The following is a 26,210-nucleotide window of genomic DNA, read 5'->3' on the forward strand; positions in this document are numbered from 1 at the left end:
CCTTCGCACTCGTCGCAACTATCGCTGCCATCTCAGATATGTCGTAGGTATCAGACGGTAGCGTTTAAAGTTGCGATTACGATGAACTAATGCACGAGGCCATTGGACTTCTAATTGGCGAGATAATTATGTCAAGGAATCTTTTTTGCCAAGAAAGAGTTGTTCCAACCTTGGCCTCCTCATTTGGACGGACTTTTGCCCTCTAAAACCGGCTTCACATATGGAAATCTACAACTTAAACTAGGCTTACCGACGTCAGGTAGCTGTTTCCTTGTAATGTTACAGAGCGAAATTTCGACACGCAGCTTGATAAACATACAGGTATACACTGACGGCTTTAGGGTAACGACTCTTCCCTGGTTTCGGATTTCCTTCACGATGCAAAGCGCTCTATTCTGAAAAATCGCTAGATATTTTATCAGGGGGCCCCTTCAAGTTTATTGTGCAGGACTTATATTTGCACCCTGAACGGGGATAGTCCGTAGAGAGTTCAAGCAGCCGGTTCCTACTTGGATAAGTCAGACCAACTCTCACCAACTCTCACCAACCCTCACCGCTCTCATACCACTCGGATCAAGATAGCTGGTGTCGATCCACCACTCATCTTTGAAATTCTCACCGAGAATGGACTGGATCGAAATGGGCGCAGTCAACTGTTCGCTGAAATCCGCTCGGGGCCCTTCTTCTAGAACAGATCCAGGACCGAAGTTGTTGTACTCGGCAAAAGTAACGTTGACGATGTTGGGGGTGCTGGTCGACCATTGCTTCCAGCCTGCAGCGGCGACGACATTGCCCAGATAGGTCTCCTGGAAGACGACACGGGCAAAAGACCCCCAGGGACGACCGAGGTTGCTGGTACCCGCCGGAATCGTGTCGTTGATTCCAGAGACGTTCGAACGGCTGATCACGTACCATGACGGGTTGCTGGCGCTGCTACGGCCCGAAGCAGTGATGCATCCGGTAGCAATGCTGCGGATGTCAATGCCTTCGAACCACGCCAGGGCCGTCTGTCCAAAAATGAAGTCGACAGCCCCAACGATCAGGCTTTTGGCGTAAAGCTGGGAACCTGGATGAAGATTTAATAAGCACATACTCAATAGACAGGACTTCAATTACGGTCAAATTTACCAGTTTCGGCAAGCAAAGTATCCTGATACCCGATCAGCTGGCAACCGTAGTAACCCTGACCGGTGGTCTCTGCAGACACGGCCAGATTTTGACCATTCTTCGGAATATGGTCGAAGGTGTTGACAATGTTCATGTTGTACACCTTGGTGTTGGGGTTCCATTGGCGCAAGGTTGCGGTCTTGTCATCACTGGTGGTGTTGATGAGGGCCAGATTATAGGTAATCGTAGCCGTATTTTGCTCATATCCCTTGGAGTTGCAGGTATATCCCTGGACGGTCAGGTTGGACTTAAGACGTGGAATATAGACCTGTTCAACGTAGGTCCCGGGGAAGACAAAGAGAGTCTGCGGGATGGTACTCGTCCTATTTAGAGCATCAACTCCAGCCTGCACGGTAGAGAGCGAGCCTGGGTACGGACTGGCACTGTTGTCCACCACCACCGCGCCTTTTGCGGGTGAGACTCTTGCCCATGGGTCCGAGCAGGTCTGAGTAGCGGGAGAGCCTTGGAGGGCTTGTGAGACGGCCAAAGATGCCGCGAGGACAAGATAAACGGAACCTAGCATCTTGAAGAACGGGATCCCTAATGATCTGAGCTATCAAGAGGGGTTCTCGAGTGAAAGGGAAAGCCACCTGAATTTATGCAATTCTCGCCTCATGGGGAAGCTCCATATCTTTTCGGACAGGGGCCGCCTGCTTTCGGAGGCTAAGTCCACTCGCATCGCGCCTGTCGCATCTAGCCTCGGCGGTAGAAAGGAGACCTGGCCATCTGATCCTCAGCTTACTCCCCCAGTGATCCTCTTGGAACCAGCACCCAGTTCCAATTGGTGTCTTTCCCCTATCGCCACTGATAATGTATCTTTCTACTATCTACTTTGAAACAAACATAAAAATAATGAAATCGTAGATATACATAATCCATATATAAGTTACGAGTTTCTTTGGTGCCAGATTTAAGGGGGAAAATGTCATTCTTACTCTGTGGCATACATTAGTGTGTCTTAGTGTGCATTAGTGCGACCCACGACCCACTCAACCTCAGTGGTGGATCCTCCTCATAGATTGTCCCTTTCATTGGCTTTATAGCCTCGCATCGCCCTTCCGCTATGACATACTGGGAATGTTTGAGGCACCCGTGGGACTAGTGGGCATGGTCTATGGGACTAAAAGAAAATCTAGTCCCGTGAAAATTGTCAAGCCCTGAGTATACGGGTCCCAAAAGCCGCAAGGAAGAGTGGATAGCCCTACCTATGGACCTACAATCCCGCTACATTTACGGATATGCCGCTTGTGGACTGAAGCATCCTGAAGGAGGATCTGAAGTGTTTGGCACTCGGTCGAAACTCTGTAGGCAGCATCACAGCTATAAAGCTCAAAAATGGAGAAACCTGGAGCCAGTGGTATGGAGAGCCGCAAAGTGCGTGCAATGATATCGAACTGGAATGGGAAAATCAGAACAAGATGTTGATTTTTCATATTGAAGTGAGTTCTTGAAAACTTCAATTTTTCTATATCTGACCCTGATAGATGTTGTCTCAGAGAATTTTAAATGTCGGTGCCAAATAACGTACCACACATCAACTAGGTTTGACTGAGTGGACGGCGACAACCAATTATCCTGAGGCTGCTCCAGCCTTTCAATCCCGTGACTATTGATCACACTTCAATCATTGGCACACAGAGGAAGCATGGGGTCTATATTTCGTACCGCCAGGAGGCGAGAAAGGGAAGCCCACGACGAGGAGATGTGAAGGGAGTCTCCTAGGCATGTATCCAGGAATGCAGCTTGTTTGTTTGTATTTTCAAATGCAAAATCTCCAGAGCCAAATTCTCTCTGTCTGTTTTACAAGCCTAAAGCCTACCTAAACTCCTCTTCGGTCGAGTATAAACGCATGATTCCCCAGCGCTAATCAAGTAGTGGAAAGTGACTCTCAGTTCATGATAAAACTCAAAACCTAGACGTTTTTAATCTCAACATCGCCGAATCTTTCACAGGATGACAATCCAGAATATTTTTCCCTGAGTATCACAGATCTGATATAACCTTACCAGGACATGTGCGGTCTCCCACGCGAAAGGTACATTGATTTCATATCGGAACTTTGAGGAAATAAAGGCAGTCCACAGTAAAAGCTTCTTCGGAAAGGCCCAAGCATGTGCGGTCCCCGAAATATAGTTTCAGGCACCAAGCGCATTTTTACCATGATTAGCCGTAGATGTTATTTCTATTACGACTAAAGTCTTTGAAAATCCTCAATCTCAGAAGCCCTGCTGCAAGGGTCATGTGGATAGTACTTAAGCGCTATATCCAGAGCTGGCTGATTGCGGTGACGCCAGTCACGACATGTAAAAACGAATCAAAGAACGTTTCGTTTCTGCCCAGGGGCCATCAGGAACCATGTCATGAGGAAACTTTCCATCATCCGCTATGGCGTATCGATCAGCCCCGGCCTTCAACAACTCCCCCGCTGCTTCCCACGTCTCTTCTTTGGCGACAATTCGATGCAATGGCGTGAATCCAAGCATATCCCGAGAGTTCACATGAGCCCCGTATTGAATGAGAAGTTTGACAATCTTGTGAACATTCCGTGCTTCGGCAGCATAATGCAGAGGGGATTTGCCATATTTGTCTCTCGAATTAGCACAGCTCCCATGTTCGAGCAGAATCTTTGTTGACTCAATAGATCCCATGCGCACAGCAAGGGAAAGAGGCGTCAGCTCATTGTTGTTTTGAAATTGAACATCAGCTCCAAGCAACAGAAGCGTTCGAACACATTCCATGCCTTGTCGGTTAAAAGCGTTCCGGATAGCGTAGAAAATTGGGGTTTCACTATGTGTACCCCCGACCCAATTTACATCAGCGCCGTTTTCAACAAGCCAGCCCACCATACTGGGACACCAGCTCGATGAGGAAGCAGCCACATGGAGGACCGTTTCTCCATTGGCGTCTGTAGCCATAATACTGGCACCACATTCGACAAGAGCTTGCGCCTGTTTTATGGCGCTCTTAGAGATTGCATGGAGTAGAGGCGTCTTCTGAGCGTGATTTCTAGCATCGAGCTCAGCCCCATGTAGAAATAACGCTCGAATGATGCTTTTTCTGCCATTCCCTGGAATGCTTGGATTTCTTGCAGCGTAGAAAAGTGCGCTCCACCCTTCCCAATACTGATTATTGTTTTTGAAGTTTTGATTGGCGCCAAGGTTTAATAGCAGGCGCACAGCGCGGGTGCATGAATGGTCAACTGCTACTTGAAGTGGCGTTCTGCCCATGTTGTCTTGAGACTCCAATTGGACACCGGAGCCTATGAGGATGTTGATAATTCCGGGGGTAGCGTTCTTGGAAGCCGCGAGGTGCACGAGGCTCATCCCAGTTCGGCGGTCCAAGATATGTGTATCAGCCCCATGCTTCAAAAGCAATGCCACTTTGGACTCCTGGTTGGAACGGACAGCCTCCCGTAATGGAGCATTTTTGTCAAACGCAACGGAATTGGCTATGGCGCCGTGATCTAGGAGCAACTTGGTGATCGCCACGTCGCTACGACCATTTGTCGCCAAAACCAAGGGTCGTCTAGATCGGGCATCGGCCACATCTGGCAAAGCCCCATTCTCTAGAAGGGCTTGTACAACATTGGTATGCTTGGTAAAAACCGCTTCCAGAAGAGCTGTCGACTGTGCGCGAGTTGGTGATCGGATGTTAACATCCGCACCCGCACGAAGCATATTCCGGACTTCAAGTTCGTCCCCACGACTTGCGTACCATAAAAGGGCCGATCCACCGTTCAAGCGTATATTATGTTGGTAGAGATCATTGATCAAGAGATGGTAGAACTTTTGGCTTGTTCGGAGGAAGCTGAGGAGGTCTTTTGGCGAGTCCAAATTTTCTGAAATGAGCAAAATAATTTCCGGTGGGAGAGAGAGAAGAGACATCGCAAGATGCTTAGATAGATAGCTGACCTGTCACTCAATAGAATGAATGAAGGGATTTCTCCAATTTGCTTGAGCTAAACGGACCAAAAGCTGTTGGTCGTTATGTATCAGGCAATAGAAAACCTGAAGCAGAACAAAAATCAGACAAGAATTTAGTCTATGCATGTTATATATGGAGCAAGAGCAACTGGGTCGCAGCATCTGGTCGAACTAGGTGGTATTGAAGTGTTGAGGTGTTGAGGTGTTGAAAAGGTGGCCGTAATAATCATTATCCAAATTGAACGCTTCTAATAACCCTTTCCATCAAAGTCAAGATTCGATGTTCTATGACACCTTAGTGTTATGAAGCCCGTTAGCATCTTGCTTTCTTATACAATGCCGAGATACATTCGAATTTTTCTGGGAGTATTTGCAGGCAAAAGTGACAGCTTTTCCGAATAGCGAGGCTGCCCGAAGACAAAGAATAACGATTTTTTAAACCAATATGATGACCTTTGATGTGAGTAACTGCTGGGCTTCTTAGGTGACGGCGTTGACTGTTAATAAGGTCAACGTTGATCAGAGGCAGATTTGGGCTGTGTTCAAACTTCTGACATATAGACAGCGAGTGAAGAAGTCAAGAACTGCTTTGGCTGCTTTAGATTCAGGCTTTTTCCTTCTGTTGGGCTGGTCAGAGACTGTATTTAATTGCGGCCACAGAAAGTCCCACCTTCTCGTTAATGAAGGTTGAAGTGCTTCAACGAAAGCTCAAGTGCTGTTTGGGAGATTTTGAGGCTGGCAGTCACTCTCAATATACCCGTGATTAGCTTCTTTTCAGATCACCACTCGAATCAACTATTTCCATGCTATAGCACCGCACATTATGAGTGAAATTCCTTCCCTATGCTTGCTTGCAGCCAACGCATGTTGCCATCAACGGGATTTATGTTACCTGGCGGCACAGATACGATGAAAATAACCCAAAATCCCAGATTATGATTGTTTTTCTTAGGCAGAAAGTAGATTAAAGTTTGCACCTTGCTGCAAAGCCAGTGATAGGAACCCGGGCCCAGTTCTCAGGACAACCATGTGAACCAGTTGAGCTACCAAGGGCAAGGATCTGGTTCCTCGTCGATCGCCACCAACCTCGCGAAACTGCAACGCTACTACCACATTCTGCTGGTACCCTGCTCGCACGCAGACAATGATTCCATGAATCCCGTAATTAATAACCCTTAAATTCACTCAGGCACATGGCAATTTGTTTGTAAAACTCAGTCCGATTAATATTCCAGTTGCTCTCCCACCAAGGAGACCAATCGTCTTCTCAATTTTTCCAGGATGGCACGCCCAAGGCGTCAAAGTCGGCACCAGCGACAAGGAACGTTCCATGTACAGGTGCCAAAACTGCCGGAAGACCAGGCTTTGACAGCCAAGGATGTTCCGCGCGGCGGCCAATCGTATGAAGTGCGATCGCATCCAAGTGCCTCTATGCAGTGGAATCAGAATGATACAGCGACCAACAAACAAGGCCAGTCCGAGACTAGCACTGTTTCTTTCACAGTAAGTCGGTATGTGGCCGGAGGCACCTCGACCAGATCTTCTTGGCTATCTCATCCTGTGAGTAAGCGGTAAGAACTCACGACAAGTCTTCCCAATTTGGAAGTTGTTACTAACGCACTGCTCTCAGATTGGTAAAACAATTGATTGAATGTTGCCAAGGGAAGATCGATACAATCTTCAGTAAGTTCAAGTTACAAATTTAGGAGCGCGCCAACTAATCTATGGGCTCGAACAACAGTCCTACAAGGTCTATACTCACTTCTTGGTCCAATAACAAGCATCCCTTTCCGTGCACAAAATCTTATTCTCCAAGCCATACAGCGACATCTTGAATTCGATGCATTTCAATTCGTTCACAAATGGCTTTCAGAGGAGTCTCTCATGGTTGGGTGGACATGCCCAGAGGAACTGGAGCTACATGGTCTTTTCAAATTCTTGGTCAAACATCGGGACAAGATACAGTGTAGCACTTGCCGTCAAGCCGCTAACACCATACAAAAATGGCAAAGATTGGTTTCTGGCATCCGCCACGCTGCTGTCCACCGTCTTTCACAGGATCGCGAATCTCTCCTCCAAATGAACCGCGTCGCCATTGAATTCTCTCTCTGTATCGGCGAACTTCCAAGTGCGGAGAAGCTTCGCCGTCTCTTGAAGTTCCTGGAAGATAGACTCCCAAAGTCAGAGCGTCGTCGAGCGCAGCCAAGACGAAATTTCAAAAACCAAGCTTCTTCGTCAAGAATGCGCCTCGAAGGTCTCAAAGACCGATTTCTGTCGCTGCCGAAACACACACAGAGAGTTCTTCACCGGATTGAGGCTATGTACAATTTGGAAGTGGAACGGTTCCTGCAATGTGAATTCAGATGACACCTACTCACTGGTTCAAATTCTTGATGTTAAAATACGACGTTCTGTTGACGTGTATCTAGGGATAGACGGTGAAATGATTCGTTAAGTGGTCGAAAATACTGCGCTTGAATGCGGACCGACGATTGGAATCTCAACGTCGGTCCAAGGGACAGTATATCAAGGAGGTTAAATTATTGGCCCAAAGGAGAAATAACAATCATCTGTTAGTGTCCCGCATAGACCGCTTGACGCCAGCACCGCTTCCGTACCGGTCTAAAAGTACACGATCGTCATCCTGGAGGTGGGACTATGTGCATCGTGTCTGTGCTGCTAGGAAGCTGAGATACCGGCGAACAGAGCGTGCACTTTAGCAGCATTCATCGGCTGGATCGCTACATAGCGATATCCAGGGAACAGTGGTCAACTACCCCTATACACTTGTCCAAGTAAAGTTACTACATCAAAGGCTGTGATCAGCAATGAAGCCTCAGCATGAGGAATATAAGCGTAGCTGTATATCGTTCCATGTATTCCGTAGAGGAAGTAGCAATCGCCCTTCTTAGGAATGACAACAATATAGAGGATGTCCCAAAGTCAAAGGACTCGAGCACGATGGTGGTGCCCTTGGATCAGGCCCGCCCACACATTTTCATCCTTGTCATGCAGAACCAGGAGGATTTCATCGGAGTGTTATGTGGCCCCGGGAAGTCCTGCGGACAGCGTATAAGGATTCACGATACTATGAGTGTTCCCATGGGGAGACAGGACATCGTAGCAAGGGGCTCTGGGAAAATGGAAATATGGCATTCTTGTTGGCTCAAGGTAATACGTCTGCTTGGATTTGATAGGATCGATGGTCGAAAGCAGGGTATTCTTTGGGGCGAAGAGTACGACTTGTTTTGACCTACACCCAAGTCAGGAGGAAATTAGTTTGACAGAGACCGTGGAATCACGAGGGCAGCTGACGATCATTAGCGGAACCGCAAATCATTCAACTGCTTAGTTTGGACGACCCATGGAATCGCCTGCTCGGTGAGAGAATGCGGTCGTCATGAAGGATTCAGGCCCGGGCTTCTGCCCCACATGCTTTCTAGGTTGCTCGTGATTAAGCCCTACAGCCCAAAAGAGAAGCCCAGAGAATTGGGGCAGATTCACGACAGTCTCGACCTGCCCATATACGGGGAACTCGAAGAGACGAGCAGTGTACTAGAAAGATTCTCTCTCGCTACAGTCGTAATCAAGATGTGGAGGGTAATTGAGATAAAGTTTAGGGGCCGCCGACCCACAACCTCAACCCATTTCCGGCAGCCAATCGGTTCCTCGGTTTTAGTGCAAAAACCGGAGATATTTTTACATAAGCTCATGAGATCTATCCATGATTGGCATAGTTTCTACAAGCTCTCTGCTAGACATATCGGACTGGTTATTGAATGGGGTTGTGTCGGATCCAACGAGAGTATTCTCTTACGCGAAGCTTTATGCAGGACAGAAGACATAGCTTCTAGAACGTTCGACAGACCTGATAGACAAGGAGCAACTTGCCACTTGACAGGAGAATTATTCTCCTGTTGACAGGAACCAGGAAAGCATAACCACGGATCGGGATTTAGCCTACCATTCTGTTGCCAGAATTCCGCGTGGTATTCCAAATACCTCACCTGCCTGGACCGTACCTCGGCCGTACCTCCTAAGCAACAGAGTCCTTTTCGATCGGACACTGACGGCCGTCAAGTTTGGGCTTGTGGATCGGTCTGGACCTTTGCAAATCCTTCACTTCTTCTCCGGGCCATAAATAGAACCTCCTTGAACTAGTGTCCCGTGGGTCGTCGCTGGGATCTGCATCGCAGAACCGTACCTGCGTCTGTCTAAATTCGCGCATTGTGTTTGATTGGTCCGTCGGGCGCTATTTGTATCCAGAGTCTCATCAATGTGATAGTAGCGTTGCAATCTTGCGAGGGGGTGGCGATCACGCGAACCTAGCTCGTGGGCCTGGTTGCACATTTCACATGGTTGTCCTAGGCTCGGTTTCCTATGGAAACTTTCCAATAAGCTCTGGGCTTTTGTTTACGCCTCCCCCCAAGAAGGACAATCCTCATCCTGAGCTTGAGAGTATGTCAATATCTGTGCGGTAAGGGAGTAGAGATTCTGGTAAAAGCAACATTAGCTGGCTGCGAGTAGACAGGGAAGAAACAACATTCCGCGGCCCGGGGCCAAGGATGAACAGGATTGATTCGAGCGAGACCAAAGGATCCTCCGGCCAACCGCAGGTACAGTCCAGCGTTTCTGTCAACCAGAAATTTTCCAACCTATTATTTTGGCATCTGTTGAAGCACATCAACCCTCATGAAACAGACGGTGACCGTGGCTAAACGGGCATATGTAGGGCGCCACCGCGTTGAGCGATTTAATTGCAAACTCAACAATATGTAGGAATCACATTTTTGCCGCGTTGCTTTCTTTCAACAGTTGATGAAAGCGGTTCGCCATACTCAACGCAAGATTTGAGAAAAATGATCCCAGGTCGAAACTTGAGTCTGTAGGCCACAAATTCTCCAAACACCATTTCAACGTCGTTCAACGTGCTTCAACGCCAATCAAAGGACAGTGATTCTCGTTACCCTCGGCGCAATGGTTCCTTGGTAGAGACTTGACCGAAAAATTATAAAAGGGGCCGGATTCCCAGCCCAAAAAACTCAGGACTTCGGTCCTCACACTTTGATCCTCACACTTTGATGCATCGTAGTGTCCCTCTCTTGCCTGCGGGCTCGAGAGCTTCCGTGACCACGGCTGTCGCTGCCACGAGGCCAGCGATGTAAGACTGTGCTCCCTCGCTGCCCTGAGCCCCGCGAGTGTAAAAATGTGCTCCCTCGCTGCCCTGAGCCCCGCGAGTGTAAAAATGTGCTCCCTCGCTGCCCTGAGCCCCGCGAGTGTAAGAGTGTGCTCCCTCGTTGCCCTGAGCCCCGCGAGTGTAAAAATGTGCTCCCTCGCTGCCCTGAGCCCCGCGAGCGTAAAAAGGTGCTTCGCAGGATAGGTCTGCGTCAACAACAATCCTCGCAGGGGGGCGCTGTGATGACAAGTGAGACCCGCAGGAGACCGCTGCGTTAACAAGTTCTCTGCAGGAGACCGCTGCATTACCAAGTTCTCCGCAGCCTAGGTCCTGCGTCAACAAAGCGCCTCGCAGGGACATCTGCGACACCAAGAGTCTCCGTAGGGACATCTGCGACACCAAGAGTCTCCGCAGGATGGGCTCTGCGTCAACAAGTGTGCTTCGCAGGATGGGCTCTGCGTGATCAAGTGTGCCTCGCAGGATGGGCTCTGCGTGATCAAGTGTGCCTCGCAGGATGGGCTCTGCGTGAACAAGTGTGCTTCGCAGGATGGGCTCTGCGTCAACAAGTGTGCCTCGCAGGATGGGCTCTGCGAAACCAAGTACTCCAGACCTTCCGTGACCACGGCTGTCGCTGCCACGAGCCCAGCGATGTAAGATTTGCGCTCCCTCACAGCCAATGAGCCCTGTGTATGTAAAAATGTGCTCCCTCACAGCCAATGAGCCCTGTGACTGTAAAAATGTGCTCCCTCGCTGCCCTGAGCCCCGCGAATGTAAAAATGTGCTCCCTCACAGCCAATGAGCCCTGTGACTGTAAAAATGTGCTCCCTCACAGCCAATGAGCCCTGTGACTGTAAAATGTGCTCCCTCGCTGCCCTGAGCCCCGCGAGTGTAAGAGTGTGCTCCCTCGCTACCCTGAGCCCCGCGAGTGTAAAAATGTGCTTCGCAGGACGAGCTCTGCGTCAACAAACGTGCTTTGCAGGGGATTGCTGCGTTAACAAGCCCTCTAGCAATGTGTAGGCACCTCTTCGTGGTGTTAGAGACCAGTATTCGATATTCAACAGTATTCGAAGAAGCAAAGACCTGCCCAACCTCTTCATAGTCTGTTTCTTTTTCCGAAGGATCATCATTGGATAGATAGAATGAGCCCTAGATAGATCGTCCCAAATTCAATGGCCAACATTATATAACAACGAAAGTGTCATTTTTATTAAAGGGGAGGTTCCCAAATGTTGTGCGCTGATAGTTTGCGGTCCGATAGTCCTTTCGCGTAGTGAAATTGACACCCTTCATTCAGGCGTAGAGCAAACATGTTGGTGAGAATTGCTGAGAGTGTTGAAGTGTTGGTGTTTTGATGTGTTGAGAGTTGAGAGTTGAGAGTTGATGTGTTGATGCGCGTTGATGTTTGATGTTGATGTTTGATGTTGATGTTTGATGTTGATGTTTGATGTTGATGTTTGATGTTGATGTTTGATGTTGATGTTTGATGTTGATGTTTGATGTTGATGTTTGATGTTGATGTTTGATGTTGATGTTTGATGTTGATGTTTGATGTTGATGTTTGATGTTGATGTTTGATGTTGATGTTTGATGTTGATGTTTGATGTTGATGTTTGATGTTGATGTTTGATGTTGATGTTTGATGTTGATGTTTGATGTTGATGTTTGATGTTGATGTTTGATGTTGATGTTTGATGTTGATGTTTGATGTTGATGTTTGATGTTGATGTTTGATGTTGATGTTTGATGTTGATGTTTGATGTTGATGTTTGATGTTGATGTTTGATGTTGATGTTTGATGTTGATGTTTGATGTTGATGTTTGATGTTGATGTTTGATGTTGATGTTTGATGTTGATGTTTGATGTTGATGTTTGATGTTGATGTTTGATGTTGATGTTTGATGTTGATGTTTGATGTTGATGTTTGATGTTGATGTTTGATGTTGATGTTTGATGTTGGTGTTTAATGTTGATGTGGTGAATGGTCGGGCGGTGAAGGGAGCGCTGGTCACCGTCTCACAGAGGCAACGCGGTCTCTTGCCATGTCCCCTACATCATAGAAACTTCAATTGCCTTTTTTTTTTTTTTTTTTTTTGATCCTGCAAAGCAATTTTGATCCCTGTTGTTCACGCCTTGACTACGGCCTCCAACTCAGTTGAGATGATTTAATCTACAAGTTGCTCAACTATGATCACGCAATATACTGTACGCTCAACAGAACGACGGAGTGTAGAGCCATGTGATGAGGTTCGCTCGAAAACACGAATGGCGGGCAAACATTATGGTACGATAGGCTCTATTCCTTGTGTAGTCAGAGCTGTTTCTCCACATGAATATTGCGTGTCGCTCGAACGTACCTTATGATAAAACGCCTACATTCTAGAGTGAGAGTTGCTTTCGCTCGAGGTCAACATGTCATTGGGAGCTTTCGCTCGGGAATATGTGATCCGCTCCTTCTACATGTAAGAGCCGTCGCATCTTTGTGAATAATATCCCGTCAGTAACTACGATTCATAGTCCAACCAATCTCTCGAAGAAGTCCAGTCCGGCGATTAAAGCGACGGGCATTACTATTTGTGGACTTATTCCTGAGTCATGCGATACAGCATGCTCTGCTGCTGATATAGTTTAAGTGCGATCGGAGTCCAACTAGCCATCTAGACCCAGAACTGGTAAAGACACTCTCCACGATCGCCGCTCAGGATCGGTTGGTATTCGCACAAGGGTGCTCTAATCCACATCCGGCCCTAGTGCGTCTGCTGAAATTCGTTCTCAAGCAAATATGGCATAAGGGTTTATTACGGGTAGAAAATAAAGTATTGGCTGAACGGGAGAGTCCAAGAGGTCCTACAAGCTGATGGCTCTTGTGGTGCTACTACAGACATCAGACCCACCTTCACTGTAAGTTGCTCGAACAGTGATACGCCAGATATCTTCCGGCGCGATGAGTGAGGAAATAGCATCGATGCTCAAAGGGCAGTGAGCCCGGGAGGTAGAGAAGTGGTGATTCCTGGCAAGACCTGCTTGCGCCGCTAATTGCGAGATGTTGGAAGACGGTCTCAATGGACAAAGGATATTGCATAGCTTGACTGACCTCCAGCGGCTGTGACCTCCAACGTGGATTGGCCTTGCATTTGTGCTCGGGCTTGGATCGAAAAACTCAGGCTTAGGAATCAAATCAGCCAGCCTTTGGTCCAACAGGGAGGAGACAAACACTCCTGATAGCATGCAGCTCTGTGTATGTGCGAATGACTTGTTCCCGCTCGCTCACACATGTCGACGAGCTCAGCAACACTGAGAGGAAGAGGGATCAAGGGACTGTATCAGATGTAGTTCTTGGGTCATGGGCCCTATCTTTGGTTCGGCTGTCCTCGGTCTTGTCCACTTGATTTGAAGCTGAGATGGTTATTGTTAGTTTATTCGGCTAGAAATGACGGGACTTTAGCCTCACCTTCTCCTTGCACGCAAACTTAAACTAACAACCTGGCCGTCTGCGAAAGTACGGCTCAAGCAACACAAACATCGGCTCCTCTCGGTGCGGTCAGACTTTCGGGCTCGAAAGACGCCAGACGCCATCTGAGGACAACGATGGTCACCCACTGGACGCCGGGGAGCCAAGCCGCAAGTAGGCTAACCCCTGTGGGTGTTCGAATGCCGAGAGACAGACACTGCTATGAGCTCTGTTGGGTCTGCATCAGGTAGGCATACCAACGCATGATCTGATGGACCAAATCGACTGGGAGAAGGTCGAGGTAGCGACTCGTCGATGCCACCAGAAGTCATGTGGAAAAACAGAGCATACCATGGTATTGGTGTAGGGAAGGTCGAGTAGATAAGAGATTTGCTGCTTGCATTCGAGTGATGGGAATCTGAGGGTGTCTTCTTGTGGTGAGACCCGAGTCAGCAAGGGGTTGATCCAGTTGGACATGGTGTTGTACTTTATGCCGTTCGTGAAGAATCCGAGTGTATGCTTGTCCGATGGTCAATTAGGATTGTCATCATACCAGCTTACCAACTAGACCACCGCCAATTCAGTTCGGCAATGCAGTCACCGATATGCCATATTGACATGATGTTGAATCCAAGTTCGTCGCACTCTCTGGCTGTCGCTTCAGAAGCCGCGATGGATGAACCAACAAGTTCACAGGACGGCAAAGGTGCATGACGAACTCACGTGTGACAAGAAATTGTACAGTCGTATTGGGAAACTGCTGCTCGTAGGCGGCGAGAGGTTGAGGCACTCCACCGTTCAGTGTGAAGGCGGTGAGGAGGGGGAAGACGCGATGGCGCGTCGGCCCCTTGGTCTTGTCTGACTCGGCCGGAATAGGTAACTCGACACAAGACTTTCGCGGTTGGCGGTGGGCTGCTCCTACAACGGCAAAGAGATCAGCAGTGTTTGTGTTTGAGGCACAGACTCGGCACATATTATCGGACCCGGCGCAGCAGAAGGAGCGATATTCCACATACCTCGTCGTGGACAACGAACGTCTGAAGCTTATGCGTCCTGTTGTTGGCCCGCGCCTTTGATTTGCAGTATTTCACATAGGACATGCTGCATGGTTTGATGTGGCAGGGCCAGAAATGGTGTGTAAGCCATGACTTTGCGCGGAGCTCTGACGGCGCCGCTGGTTCGCACTCACATTAGGGCGCTGTCAACGGTCTCCTGTCCATCATTAGCTTGTCGATCGGCGAGACATGTAGAACTCACATCTTCTGAAAGAAGACACGGGTAAGGGCTCCGTGGCTTTGCGCGTGCATTGGATGGAATGCAAGGATCCGGTTATTTCGCATCGTCTTTGAAGTCAGTCCAGTCTCGGAAAGGGTCGCGCTGAAATCTACATACCTGAATAGAAATCACTTTTTTGCATCGGTATATTCAGGGTCGGGACAGTGGTCCGCTGCTATGATGGACAGATACTCGCATACTTTGACCAGCTAACCCAAATCTGCTTCTTTGATCGGCTGGTATAGGTGGCATAGTGGATCTGGTGGGAATCACTTTCTCACAAGCCCTTTCTAGCTTGTCGGCCCACGACGTATCCATAGGTGTCAGTATGGTGGAAATTCCAGTAGGGTTGAAGGGAAGAACATATCAGGTGCCTCAAACCGAGGGCCTGCTCGACTTTGCGCAGCAAGTGACAGTGTTGTAGAACAAATTGCTGGGGGCAGAGGGCGAATTTATAGGTTTCTCGGCTCCCGTCGCGAACGTGCTCTATTATAGAGCAAACGTTCAAGGACACGACGCTATCCTAAGTGAGGTCTGTTGCAATTCATGCCTTCGTTCTACCGCAACTATTTGCAGCGAAATTTTTGGTGTCATGTTAGATGCCCACCGACTAAAAATGCTAGGGTCATCTTGAGAATTAGATCAAAGTGAGTCGGTTAAGAAACGTTGGCTCACTGTTGAATCTACGGTCCTAATACTGAGGCAATGGAAGCTGTTCGTTCTTTGATTTCACCAAGAGCGCTCACAATTTCATCCAAGGAACATGAAAATTTTCTGGCCTTGCTTGAGTGTTGATTGTCTGAGCTGCGTGTGGTTCTGCCCGTCTAGGCTGCGGAAAGCGTCAGGCCGCGGTCGCGCGGGTACGGGTACTGGTACTCAACCCGTCAACCCGTTGAAGCTTGGCCGTCCTTGTTGACGGGAGTCAACTTTTGAACTTGTGATCATGGTTGAGATGGATACCTTATTTTTTCGATTTTCTTTTTCAATCCTCTAGGTTTTACTCTATTTACTTTTGGAATTTCTGAGCTCTCAAACGAATGTGGAAAATGCGTTGTGATTGAATATATATCCCAGTCCGTTCATCACCGGAAGCCATTAATATGAGGCATATTCACCAACCATCAAACATCACGAGACTGATCACCAGCACCATCATTAAACGGACTGCTAACAGAGTGTTGAGATTGAAAAGCTGACTACGCTGATTAACTCTCATGGTAAAAATGAGACCGAGTACCTAGCCACCTATGTCTTCAAGTCTATAAAAGCCTCCAAGAATTGATGGACATGCTATTGCCCAGATACTCGACTTTCACTACGATCAAGATGGATGCCCCTAACAGCACGCCAGTCCAGGAAAAAGAAGGAGAACAACAGCCCAGTGCATTGCCAATCGTTTCTGAAAAAGAGAATTCGCAGGAGGCTTCTGATCATGTCCCTCCACTGGTAAGTAAAGCGGCTCAGCTTCCAATGCTCTTGCTGACCGTCGCAGCTCTCTCCCTCGCAACAGGAAGCAGAAACAAGACATATCTTGGCGACCGAGCCCTTTCAACCTATTTTGAATGTGCTAGCAGACCTCGAACGCGACGATCCCAAGTTCGCCTTTCCAGCAGGGCGAATTGTCGGACTCTATCGACGCCTATGGGAGTCGTGCGTGTCCAAACACATCGATGGCCAGAAGCTAGAGCAGAGCAATCAGATCTTGAAGGAGGCTAGCAGACACCTGACTAAAGAGAGGGACGGACTCCAGCTTCGCCACGACAAGCAGCTGTCTCGACTGCGCTTCTTTGAGCAGGCACTGGAATCATCTCGGGGTCGATTGACTAGGATCCTCGATGACTGGGATCACCCTTGCAGACTCAATCTACCAGGGTTTTTGGACAACGCAAGAGAAGAGTGAAGCATTGCATGTTTATATCTGTCCTATGTCTTACTTTAACAACTTGGAGATAATACGATAGAGCCGCAATTGAAAGAAAATTACCGCATTGAAGCATTCTATATTTGGCACATATTTACAGTAAGAAGGGCATGAATAGCCGTCGTGGAATGCGGTAGATGCTCCATACTAGGCCATAGAGTCATGCGGAAGCTAAGGCTATTTCACCAATCCTATGTCGGGTGACTGTGTCTAGCAACTGCCTGCCTGCGTACCCGACACAGATTCCCCAGGGCCGTTTCAACCCAGGGAAAAAAGAATATATGCTCTCCTATAGTCTCGCCAGATGTCGAACCAAACCAAGCTAGTCGACGCTCTATCTATTGCACCTCTTCGGGGGAAAAAAAGCGAACGTTGACATGTAGAAATTATAGCTAGCCTGAGTAGAAATTAACGGAGAATCTGGACCCGTCCACTTCAAGCCGGAGGGATTGTCGTTATTGGGGTTAAAAAACATTCATTCGAGGGAGACCCCCGGTCCCATATTCTGCAGGCTCGGTTTCATCCTAGATAATATGTCGCGGATCCAGGTCCGTGGCAAGACATGAGGGCGTTGTCGATATACCAGAAGACTTCTGCCAGATGGCGTGAAGGTCAAGATCGAAATCACAGTCACTAATTTTAGCACAAAACATGCAATGAAGAAACGTACGGACAATACTCGCTCATTTCGTCCATTTCAATTCAGGATCTGCTAGTGGGAAATTACAGAAGTGCCTAAAGTAGCATTTGACGGGTTGGGAGGGACAAGATGCCGCAAGCTGAGCAGAGATCTTATTTATTGTCAGGAAAATGGTGATCAGCATCGTATTGACCCAAACGGTACCTCTGGGATTCTAGAGGATTCGATACCAGGTATTCTCGAGGCTATTTTAACCCCCTCGTTCCCAGTAGATAGGGGGAGCAGGAATCAACACTCTTTTGATCTCATCATTTTTGGGTAGTTCCCCTTTTGATTCCGTTGCGCCAATCGCCTAGTACATCCATTGTATTTCCCTAGCTATACAGGATATTCCTGTTATTTATCTTCAATTATAGAAGACCAGGGCACGTTAGGAGGGCTTTACGGCAGATCCTAAGAAAACCAAGCGCTGGAAATATCAACAGCTGTGGAACGTTGACACTTCGTCACAGAACCCAATTAATTTCATCCGCAATTGCATTCGCATTCTCTATAATCAGCGAAAATAACTGGTACAGAGCACCAATACATAGCAGTAATATCCAAACGTGTCCTTATCCATGAGCCCCAAACAAAACTGAGACCTTATCAATTCCCATCAACGTGATAGGCTTGAGGATCGCTCGCTTGCAAGGCTGAAATCACACCGTTACAAAGGGCCTGAACTGCTCGTTTCCGATCCCACAATACCAATTTCTGTTCCTCGCAAAGCTGCAGAAGGATGTCACTGTCGCTTGCTAGCCACTCATTCAACTCTTGAAGCTGTCGCTGCTCATCCTCAAGTCGCATCTTCTCGGCAGATTTGACCACGTAGCATTCCCATAGGCAAAAGTACAAGTCGAGCAGTTTCAGGGCTGGCGTAGCGAGGGTGTCATTGTATTGTAGAATTTTCATAAACTCCGCCGTCAGGGCACCAGGTGTCACTGGGATCTGCAGAGTATTAGTGTTTATGTTCATTTCCTGCGGTAGAGGTATGACCGACCTTGGGTTCGACGATTGTGCCGTTTGGAGATTCTTGTGTGTGGTTTTCCATCTTGGAATCATCTTCTCCATCTTGGGATACCAGTCGCTGTCTCTTGGCTGGCCGGTCAATTGGGGAAGGCGAGGTGGGATGGTCCATCGTGGCTGTGGAAATGAAATGGAGGAAAAGTTCTGCTCAAGAGCCTTTTATAGACCGGCAAAGTCACACCAAGGCTGCTGTGATTGCACTCATAACCCCTCGGGTCTGGTTTTCAACAGCGTTGAATAGTTCAGTAAACAGTTACCTCAACCGTTGATGCTCGATCTCACCTGTTGTTCACCCAAATACTCAGTTATATGAGGAATTGGGCGACAGGTGAAGCCTTACAACATACATTGCAGATGATATCCCTAATGGTGGCCTGCAAGTGTATTCCTGATGCATTCGATCCTAAATCGAGTAGAGTTCGTTGAAGTTAATTGTGACGTTATTGTGACTGCGAACCATCTGAAGGACGGTGATGCAGATTTCGATTTCAGATAGCGCTTCATATCGCGAGAGTTACCTAAATTAAATATCACTCGCTTTTACAGACCACGGCCCATGTGTCTCCCTGGCAACGGCACCAAAATCGTTTGACCGGAGTTATCGTCTTCTATCCGGTTCCTAATGATCCTTCGGATGTAATAGTCACTTCCCAACTCTATATCTCCTCAAACTACCATTTTGTCAGTCTTCTACACACTACAAACGCAAATACAATTGGGACTTATCAAAAAAATGTTAACTTCTTGTTTCCCAAAGCTTAAGCGAAAGCTTCAAAATTCATTCAAAGTCTTTTCTCCCAGTCGATCAAAATATCTCTCAGATATCCCTGCCACCGGTTCTGAATCCGAACGCACGCGGCGATCAGCTGCCCCATCCCCAGAGGTGTCACCAACAAACATAAAAAACCATGAAAAAGAAACAACAGACACCTCGATTGACTTGCAGTTCATCACCACAGAGCGTCACAAAACAGAGTCAAGCTCAACTTATCATCTGACTCAGATCCCGCGAGGAGAGTAGCAAGCTGGGCGGGTGGGTTGTGAAAAAGCAAAAGCTTTCGGGTGGCCACTTCCGTGGGAAATATGCGACAGTTGCTAGAGAATGTCAATCAACTTTCTTTATCGGAGAACACCGTGCTTATCACTGGAGGCATGTAACGGATACAGCTCAACTGAAAGGGTTTCTCGTCTGGAGAAGATCCGGACGACGGATTTTCACGGCTCCGGCCAACCTAAGCACCGCTCGATTTGCCTCTTCGGGCAGTCTTTCCTTGTTTTTGAGAATGCCTCATTGGGGAACACGGCCATGTCAACGCTGTAGGACATGCTGCTTGGCCACCCATGTACCAATAGAGGCGAATCATGAATTTTCGATTGACCCATGACGTCTTTGGCTTGATCCAGGCGAGCATCTAACAAACGCAAAATTTGGTCGGCCCACACCTTTCTTCGAGAGCTATGGCGTCTGCACTCAAAACAAAAAAGTTGCTTTGTAGCCAACGGTAATCTCTGCGCTATGGGATATTCGAAAGAAGAGTTCTGGAAGAGCTGAAAGCACAATACTCCATTTGAATGAAGACAAGCATTACACCGTTTTGTCCACTTGAGGCCCTTTTCTAATATCAACTATTGCTCAGCAGGCTTCCACCGCCACCCCATACTCGCTACCCGCGCCGCAAAGAGAATCCCACACCCTAGAAGCAAACATGTGCCACCCCACACCTGTGCCCCAATATAGTTCCCGTCACCGACCTGAATCAACCTGCCCGCCAACGGAGGTCCGGTCAAGCATGGGATGCTGATAATGGTAAATACCATACCAATTCTGGTGCCGCTTTTACTCAAATCTTGTGTCAGACTAGCGAGAGTCGAGGGAAAGAGACCCTGAATGCTGGCGCCAAAGAATCCAAGAAAAACAATCCAGACTATATCAGATGCGAGGGATTGCACCGAGTGCCATATGTAGACACATAAACCAGCAAGGAAGATGACCGGAATGAGTACCGTAATAGCACCGAAGTAGCGATCTGCAAGCAGGGCTGGAATGATGCGACCTGGGATTCCAACAGCGTTGAAGATAAGAAGGACGCTGTACGATGTTGCTTGTGATACATGTAGGTTATCGAGGGCGTATGGACGAACCTATTGGCCGTTATCAGCATGGAACCCCAAAGGGAGAGAATCAGTCTTCATGTTAGGACAAAGGCCAACCCACATAGTAATACGCAAAGTATGTCGCCCAGAGCGTGAAGAACATACTGACGGTAAATAGTAGATATGGTGGCTCTCCGAAGGCTGCCAATTCGACTATTCTGCCCGTCTTGCGTGGTGGGAGTCGCGTTCGTGTGGTAGACACCACGATCGCTGCATTTACCAGCACCACGAAGCCCATAACCCGAACAGTCCAGGGGAAGCCAATTTGAGGCAGTAGCTTCTCTGCGATGACAGGGAAGACAATTCCCCCGGTTGCAGCACCGCTTGCAGCTGTGGAGATGGCGATTGTCCGTTTTGTGGTGAAGTATGTTGACACTGACGCAATTGTTGGGCAGAAGATTAGGCCATTGCCCAGGCCCTGACAAACACCCTGGGCTAGAAACACCTGCCAGTACTTTGTGCAGAGGCTCGTCATGAACACGGCCACTATCTGCATTGCACATCCGATCCACAAAACTGGCCGGTAATACCCGGTATCAAATGCCCGCCCTGAGACCGAGCCGATAAAAAAGATGAGGAACACCTGCACACTACCAACCCAAGAGATGGTGGAGGCAGGTAAAGAGAGCGATGAGGCGTAGTAGGCCTGGAAGATGCCGAAGCTGTTGGCATAGCCCCAGGTATTAAACACGACAAGGTGTCCCGCGAGGACTTGCAGCCAGGCCACACGGCCGCCGTTTGGTGGTTGGTGGTTGGAATTTGGCGCATTATGTGTCTGTTCTGTAAAAGTGTGTAATTTAGGCCCTATGGCCGCGGTATATGCATACGCTTCCTCTGGGAGAGAACAAGAGGCACGAGAGGCCACTCTGTGGATTTCGATTTCGGATCCTGTGCTGGCCATCCCGACCGCTGACATCCCAAAAACAGGAAGAGATAGGAGTAGTTAGGGAAGATAAACAGTAGACGCGGTCCGCTTATTGAACGGCACTGGAGGAACAGGGGTGGCTCGATCTTCTTCGCATCTAGCACTTCACTTAGGAGTCCCAGCACTTCGGCTCCACTGGTCGGACACTATGATCACAAGAGATAAGCAACTGAGATCCTGGGTTAACAGTTGGTCAAACCTTGCTAGCCGTGCCGACCAGGTCGACCAGGGCTCCAGGACGGAATTGTTTCTTCTTTCGTCCCCGTATGCAGCGCCCTAAAACCCCTCGATCCAGACCCCGCTTTGCATCAAATGTAACTGAGCACGTCAGTCGACTGGGGGTCGAATGTAACGCTGAACAGGTCGGTGAGATTGCGGGATTAATTACTGACTAGCAGCAAACCACCTCCACTATGTCGACGCACAGACCCCGGCGTGCTCGCCAGTATTGACACGTCGAATGACAGGATGCCCCACAACCAGTCGAAGGAGGATCGGAGGGCTGCTGCACCCGTGTACATTAGCTAGTGTTTATGCCTTTCAAATATGACAGCAGGATTGCAAACACAACACCTGCACCGCAATCTTGTAGTGATTTTCGCCTTCACATCGCACCCAGAATCCACAAAAGTGGACTACCATCTTCTCGATTATGGAGTTTAAGGAGACATTTCTTAAATTCCAATCCGCGCTGCTAGAGGCAATTGAGTCTCGAAAGGATGGTCCTGTGCTACCATCAATCGTGACTCTGAAACAGTCAGTCAAGACACTTCCTGCTTCCTTGCCACGCATAGGACATGGTCTCAATGCCACCGCAAGCCACCTGATAAATGATATTTTGCCAGGCCTCTCCTGCTCGAGTCTTTCTCCACGGTACTATGGCTTCATTACCGGTGGCTGTACACCTGCAGCCTTGTTGGCAGACAATCTCGTCTCTGCTCTAGACCAAAATGTCCAGGTCCATTTGCCTCAAGAGACACTCGCCACAGATATTGAGCTGAAAGCCCTGGACTTGCTGAAAGATCTGGTCGGCCTTGACAAGACCTGGGGAGGCACCTTCACTTCAGGATCCTCCGTAAGCAATCTTATGGCCATTGCGTGTGGCCGGGAACATGTTCTTGCCAAGAGAGGAGCCACGGATCTGGGGACAATCGGACTGATGGAGGCCTGTGTTGCTGCCGGCGTGAATCATTTCCAGCTTCTGGTGACGCGGCACCATCCTTCGATTGTTAAGGCTGCGAATCTGCTTGGGATTGGACGAAAATCAATCAAGCAAGTCGGGCTCCCGAGTGAGCCGTGGAAGATCGACTTTGACCTCTTGGAAACAGAGTTGCAGGCATCACGTACCGCCAGTATTGTCTCTGTCTCCTGTGGTGAGGTCATGACCGGCCAGTTTGGCACCGATGGAGATGGTATGGTGAGACTGAGATCCCTGTGTGACAAGTATCAGGCTTGGCTGCACATCGACGCTGCTTTCGGGCTCTTCGCCTCTGCCCTCCCCGCGACGAGCGAGTTCGCGTATCTCAGGCTGGCAGCTGCGGGTGTTGGGTTCGCCGATTCTATCACTGGTGATGGGCATAAGCTGCTCAATGTTCCGTATGACTGCGGCTTCTTCTTCTCGCGCCATCCGGCTGTCGTCAAAGCGGTGTTTGAGACGCCCCCCATTGCCTACTTTGCCACGGAATTGGACCCGAAGATTCCCTCGCCGCTCAACATTGGCATCCAAAATTCTCGGCGGCTAAGAGCTCTGCCTGTGTATGCCACTTTGGTGGCCTACGGCCGCAGCGGATACGAGGATATGCTCGCCCGGCAGGTCTTTGTGGCTCGGGCAGTCGCTGCCTTTGTGCTAGACTCGCCCGACTTTGAGCTGTTACCAGTGCGCAAGAGCCTCACGAAGGAGCAACTTCTAGAGCGGGTTTACATGCTCGTTTTGTTTCGGGCGAAGGACGAACGCTTGAACCAGAGCTTGCTCAGGTTAATTAATGAGTCCACACATGCTTACCTCTCTGGGGGTATGTGGGAGGACAAGCCAGCGGTTCGAATGGCGGTATCAAACTGGAGGGTAGATGTCAGCAGGGAAGAGAGGATCTTGACGAAGATGTTACAGGATATCGTCAGCGATTGGAAGAAAAGCCATGGCAATGAATACTTGAAGAAGACATCTTCTCCGCTGGAAAAATCCAAAATCTGATGAACTGGACTGGCATACAATGCAGACGATCTACCGATAGGGCTGGAGTTTTACCTTACTCTGGGATCCTATGTCAAGTTGGCGTTTGATCAGAATAAGCAGACCAAAAACATCCTTCTAGATACTGTTTCTAGGATAGAATGACATTTATACTAGCAGAGACTTCCTTTTCTTGCCCTTCCTTCCCTTGAATTATTGAATATCAAGATATGGTATCATGTAGAGTCAGCTACTATGAAAGTCTCCTCTACCTCCCAGTGCCCTAATTATTTATTGTCTAAATTATTCACGTTTCTTTGGGGTAATGCGTGGAAAGGTATCCTTCTCGATTTTTTTGTAGCGTTTTGCTATAAAAGCGCCGCAGGTGTGGAGCCGAGGCACAGCAGGTGAGATTCATTCCCTCAGGAGTCGTTAAAATGAGCAGTCACCCATTCTCCTCGACTGAGAGAGTCCTTGTACCCCATCTTGTCAGATTCATGTCCCATGCAGTCTGTCAGTAGGCTTTCACCTTGGGACGGCTAATGCACTTCGATACTTCGTAAGGTTCAAAAGAGACGGCTAGACGGCCCAGCCCGAAAGTTACAATTCCGGGTGGGCCCATAGAGCTGAAGCGGTCGATTTTCCACCAATAATGCCGGAAAAGAAAGATTTGAATGGTTGGTGGACCGCAGATTGCCAGTGTATATATCGCAACAACTACTATCCGATGTAACATTTATGCGATATAGGTGCTATGCGATGTGATGATTGGGTCCGGATCTCGCGGATTCTTCCCCGGATTTGGCCCCATATAATCAAACGTTGTCTGGTAATATTAGAGATTGCTAAACACACAACCCCTACAGCGTGGCGCCCAATTGTCGTCATCGTCGGTCTTTTCGGTTCCTCTAATGCACGCTACTATGAATGCGCGAGTTTTAGCAAATTCGGAGTTTTCAATTCTATGCAACTGACTCTAAACGAATCTTGTCTACGTATTTCTTCAATAATAGTACCTAGATGGGATTGTCTTGCGCCCAGATCGTGGAAGTCTAAGCATAGGGCAAGTATAACCCGGAACCCCTTCTAACCTAACTATGACTGGTTGGCAGTGCTTAACAGTGGGGCGGCCATCTGGTCCCAGTTTTGCTCAGCTGATTTGGGGGGACACTCACCCCTTTATTTGATGTTGATCTGAAAGGTTATCTATCCACTAACCGGCGCCATAGAAGGGCCACAACTTTTTCTAGCCCTAGCGTAAGACAGGATGATTCAGTGTACTTGCATCTCTGCGGGGTTCCTTTGGAATAAACTTGACGCTAAGCTTTAGCAAGCTTTCCAAGGCGGTGAGAAAGAGGGTTTGTGGATCGGCCTGTGGCGAATGGTTGGCTTGATGGTCCGTCCCATAATAGACCCACTCACTGACGAATTGTAAATGGAAGCACACAGCCATTGGGCCAATGGCCCGAGCTTAGGCCAACTAAGGGGACTATCTAAAGGTTTAGGTTATTCGCACGACACACTAAGCCTAACTTAGACAAGCCCACTTTCCTGCCTTAAGTATTGTTTGTCGACAAAAGAGGGTCGCCATTTTACTAGTGCGCCCGAGGAATATTCAGCATCCCCATCTGCTTGATGATCGTCAGGCCCTCAACGACCTTACTTAGCTTATCCCCTATTTATTCTGCACTTTCTATAGTATATAAAAATCACACTCTCAAGTGACAAACTAAAGGAGCGGTCAAATACCGCTATGGCCTTTTGGGATAGGCTTGTTCATCGTTCACCCAATTTCCCCTAGTATTTGTATGGTATTCGGGCTAAATTCGGATACGGTGTCATAACACGCCAGAGCACGGACAGTAGACTCCAGAGATCGCTGAACCGATCTACACACCTTCAATCAATCATCAGATTCTATTGGACATGTGCAGTACTAGCCAGTACATTAATTCCTCATCCTGACATCAAGTACTCAATTGCCTATGCCCGTACTAGTCCGTACTGTAACGACCACGTTCCGACATTGTTGGATCCCGTGTACTGATGGTATTGTCCTGTCACCCTGATACGCACTACTCATGCATTAGGGTTAGACCTGTATCTATAATAATGGGTCGTGACCCACATGACTCTACCAATAATACAACTACCATACACATGCTACAAGAAATATTCCCGACATTGCATAAACTTTAATCTGTGTTTTAGTATCAAGCTATCCAAAACAGGAAATCGTACCTAATGTACGGAGTAGTGGGGGAACTTCCCTCGCTAGATCCGATTATCCCCAAATTCATCTAAACCCTTGTTTTGACCATTATTTGTGTACGTAAATTGGA

General features: G+C 48.3%; 3 protein-coding genes across 3 annotated transcripts; 1 reads left to right on the top strand and 2 right to left on the bottom strand.

Moving 5' to 3' along the window:
• Positions 1 to 530: 530 nt before the first annotated feature.
• Positions 531 to 1,690, bottom strand: N7446_012464 (uncharacterized protein; the record flags this gene model as incomplete). The annotated part of the gene is made up of 2 exons (XM_058521206.1): positions 531 to 1,066; positions 1,129 to 1,690. The coding sequence occupies 2 exons, from the start codon at positions 1,688 to 1,690 to the stop codon at positions 531 to 533; spliced, it is 1,098 nt and encodes a 365-aa protein (XP_058366572.1).
• Positions 1,691 to 20,245: 18,555 nt separating this feature from the next.
• On the bottom strand, positions 20,246 to 21,674 carry N7446_012465 (Short-chain dehydrogenase/reductase SDR; the record flags this gene model as incomplete). Its single annotated transcript, XM_058521207.1, has 2 exons — positions 20,246 to 20,761; positions 20,835 to 21,674. 2 exons carry the CDS (start codon positions 21,672 to 21,674, stop codon positions 20,246 to 20,248), a joined length of 1,356 nt encoding a protein of 451 aa, XP_058366573.1.
• A 676-nt stretch (positions 21,675 to 22,350) lies between these two features.
• N7446_012466 (pyridoxal phosphate-dependent decarboxylase family protein) lies at positions 22,351 to 23,889 on the top strand (the record flags this gene model as incomplete). The annotated part of the gene is made up of 1 exon (XM_058521208.1): positions 22,351 to 23,889. The coding sequence occupies one exon, from the start codon at positions 22,351 to 22,353 to the stop codon at positions 23,887 to 23,889; it is 1,539 nt and encodes a 512-aa protein (XP_058366574.1).
• Positions 23,890 to 26,210: the final 2,321 nt, after the last annotated feature.

The sequence above is a fragment of the Penicillium canescens genome (assembly GCF_028828765.1).
Source record: "Penicillium canescens strain IBT 15451 chromosome Unknown utg000010l_segment0_segment0, whole genome shotgun sequence".
Classification (NCBI taxonomy): Eukaryota; Fungi; Ascomycota; class Eurotiomycetes; order Eurotiales; family Aspergillaceae; genus Penicillium; species Penicillium canescens.